This window comes from Mustela lutreola, chromosome 7 (genome assembly GCF_030435805.1).
Source record: "Mustela lutreola isolate mMusLut2 chromosome 7, mMusLut2.pri, whole genome shotgun sequence".
NCBI lineage: Eukaryota > Metazoa > Chordata > Mammalia > Carnivora > Mustelidae > Mustela > Mustela lutreola.
Window position 1 is genome coordinate 58,357,058 of NC_081296.1, and position 3,807 is coordinate 58,360,864.

Here is a 3,807-nt window from a genome sequence, read left to right on the forward strand (position 1 = left end):
AAAACTTAATTGTTTTAATATAGAATAGTGAATGCAATCTGTTGCTCACACTAATTTGACTTGTTACAAATTAACTTTTTTCTCTCTTATAACTGCAGATATCTCAAATACATGGCCACATCACACCCCTTTCTCGGTTATCATTTACTAAAGTAACTTGGCCTACCTTTTCTCTCCCTTCACGATTCTGTAAAGGACACCAGGCTCATTTTCTGCAATTTATAATCTGAATGCGTAAGTAAAATGTTTGTGTCTTTAAAGGTATTACGGGGATCCTGCACACTTCTACAAAAACACTTTACAACACAAAGGAAAATATTCAACTTCCTCCTTCCTTCCATCTTGACTTATGTGTTAGATAACTAGCTCTGTTTTATCCTCCCTCCTTCTTCCTCTCTCTCTCCCCCTCATGCCAGTTCATTAAGTGCAAAAGTAAAGAACAATTCATATACTTATGTAAATGATCACAGGGAAAATAACAATTCCTAATAGTAATGTGAATAATCATTGTCCTATAGTCTCACTATATTATTTTTATAATTATTAGAACTGAAGCATCTACTCCATTTGCAAAGTTGTAAAATGCTTATCCTTATCCTTTTTTTAATTTTTAAAAATTTTTTAATAAACACATAATGTATTTTTTGCCCCAGGGGTACAGGTCTGTGAATCTCCATGTTTCCTTATCCTTTTTAATTATCTGTGTTTCTTGCAGATAATTTCAGCAGCCCAGAGTCAGTTAATGGATGGAGCAATAAATCAGTGGTTACTGAATTCATTTTGTTGAGGCTTTCTAGTTCTCGGGACATCCAACTCTTCTTTTTCTTTAACTTTTCAGTGTTTTATGGAGCTCCAGTGTTGGGAAACATCCTTATCATCCTCACAGTAATTATAGACTCTCGCTTACATTCCCCAATGTATTTTTTTGTAAAAGATTTTATTTATTTATTTGACAGACAGAGATCACAAGTAGGCAGAGAGGCAGGCAGAGAGAGAGGGGGAAGCAGGCTTCCGAGCAGAGAGCCTGATGTGGGGCTCGATCCCAGAACCCAGAGATCACGACATGAGCTGAAGGCAGGGGCTTAACCCACTGAACCACCCAGGCGCCACCCCCCCACACCGGCCAATGTATTTTCTTCTTAGCAATCTCTCCTTTATTGATGCGTGTCAGGCTACATTTGCCACTCCCAAAATGATTGCAGACTTCCTCAATGAACATAAGACCATCACCTTCCAGGGATGCATGTCACAAATATTTTTCTTGCATATTTTTGGGGGTAGTGAGATGGTGCTTCTTGTTGCCATGGCCTATGATAGATACATTGCTATATGCAAACCTCTGCACTACATGACCATCATGAGCCCAAGGGTGTGCACTATTTTAATGGGGGTCTCCTGGACCACTGGCATTCACTGTCAATCTTCCTTTCTGTGCACCCAATAAGGTAGATAATTTCTTTTGTGACCTTCCCCTTGTGATCAAGCTTGCCTGCTTAGACACATATGTTTTAGAGATCCTGGTGCTCACCAATAGTGGCCTGCTCTCACTTATCTGCTTCCTCCTTTTGCTCATTTCTTACATTATTATCCTTGCTACTGTCCACCACCAAGCCTCTGGTGGCATGTCCAAGGCGTTTTCCATCCTGTCTGCCCATATTACTGTTTTGGTTCTGTTCTTTGGTCCATTAATCTTCATTTATATTTGGCCCTTTGAAAGCTTCCCAACTGTTAAATTTATTTCTGTGTTTTTTACTGTCTTTACTCCTGTCCATAACCCCATGATCTACACATTGAGGAATAAAGATGTAAAGGAAGCCATGGAAAATCTAAGGAACTGACATGTGGGTTCCAAGGAAGTCTTTTAGATAACTGTGAAGCTGTAACACAAATCCATACTTAATGTCCTTTGCAAAGTGTGTATGCTTTTATTATTGTGTTTCTGTCACAATTAGTCTTTTGCTACTAGAGGACCTTCATCTGGTGATCTAAAGCTGGTAAATGCAGTGCAAAATCTCATATGATACTAGTTCTAATACTCTAAGGCTCATCTCATCTTCCCTGAAACAATCAACTATATATATTAAAATTCCTAAGTAGTTTTTTCCCCCTTATATAGGCATTATTTTAAAAAGCATCCTGTAGCACTTATTTTTCTCAAATTTTAAATGCAACTTGAGGAGGATCCTACCATATCATGGAAAGAATAGGAGAAAGAAGGTGAGCATGATTGATTCAGTCCATTATTAGTCACAGAATCATCACTGCATCACTGATTCCATGCCATGAGGAGTTTACTCAATTTATGTCATCTTTAAGTTCAAATCTGTGGTTTTTGAAGTGAAGATATGATTATGGTTTTGTTTTTACGAGTTAGAACAGATTGTAACAGACCATTATTGTTCTAGTTCTTACCATATGTGTCCATTTGCCAAAAATTTAACAGGCTAGCATATGCAGTAAGTGCCCTAAGGAGAATACAAGCACACAGAGCATTAATCTCCAGGTAAATTCTACTGTTGTTTCATACAAAGAAGGCAATTTGGAGGATAGAATAGGAAGCCAGTGGAAAACTAGATGGTCCAGATCTAGGTCTCAGATTTTTATGAGTCCTTGTACTCTGTAGTTTTCATATTTAGTTTTCCATGTTTGAGGTTACTTCATTGGATGTTACCTAAATAAACTGACACTGATCAAAAACAGTTTGTAAGAATATTAAAATAAGTGGTTACAGGTATTACAAAAGAGGCAAAAGTCATAATCCCATGTTCAATAAAAGCTTTCAAATCAATCAAGATAGCTATAAAAATGTTTGTTAGCAATCAGGTAATAAAGGCAAGTAGGATATAATAGACATAAAACATATACTGAGTTAATCTCAGTGTGTTAAAGTTCAGTTCAGTTTTGTATAACTTAAAGCATCCCCCTGCAATTTTTTAAATTAAGTATGCCAGGTATTATGGACACATAAAGATTAAGGAACATTTCCAGCCTCATGGAAATGACTGAATATTAACAAAGCAGAGGTCCACAGAAGTTTTGAATGACAAAGGACTTATTCTGTATAAGGGTTATAGAATGATACAGCTAGGATAGGAGATTTAGCTGGCCAGTCACGAAAACACCTCATAATTGACATTAACTTAATGAATTGTCTTAATGGCTCCTCTTATTTATCTATACATTCAGGACTACATACAATCTTTTTGTTGGTGTGTTAATGTTTCTCACCAGTTTAAAATTAAGACATACCCTTCCAGGAATCATTCTAATCAAGAGCTGGCATATGTTTTCCTATCCATTATGTGTGCTTAGAGAACTTAACTCTCAAATGACAACCTTATTTCATTATCTAAAAGGTTAAGAGTCAAATATCACAAGCAAATTTAAAGAAAAATACACAGGGGTGCCTGGGTGGCTCAGTCAGTTAAGTGTCTGCTCTTGGCTCAGGTCATGATCCTGGGATCAAGCCCTCCATCAGGCTCCTTGCTCAGTGGGGAGTCTGCTTTTCTCTCCCCCTCTGTCCCAGTCCCCCCACTCATGCTCTCTTTCTCTCTCAAATAAATAAATAACAATCTTTTAAAAAAGAAAAATATACAAATGGCAAACATAAACAGAAAAAATACTCAATCTAACAGGTAATAAAATATGAATTAAGACTAGAGAGATGTGCCATATCCCCTATTACACTGTAAGGGTAAAAGAATAATACTAAATAGTACTGAAAATTTGGAAATATAGAAGTTCTATTTGGTCAAAAATTACTGAACAATTTTTAGAAAGCAATTTGGTATCTTTACCAAAATATGC

General features: G+C 36.6%; 1 protein-coding gene across 1 annotated transcript; it reads left to right on the forward strand.

The window, feature by feature from the left end:
* Positions 1-230: 230 nt before the first annotated feature.
* LOC131837128 (olfactory receptor 4K3-like) lies at positions 231-1,838 on the forward strand. The gene is given in 4 exon segments (XM_059183388.1): positions 231-234; positions 716-907; positions 1,119-1,413; positions 1,415-1,838. Coding segments are annotated over 4 exon segments (915 nt in total).
* Positions 1,839-3,807: the final 1,969 nt, after the last annotated feature.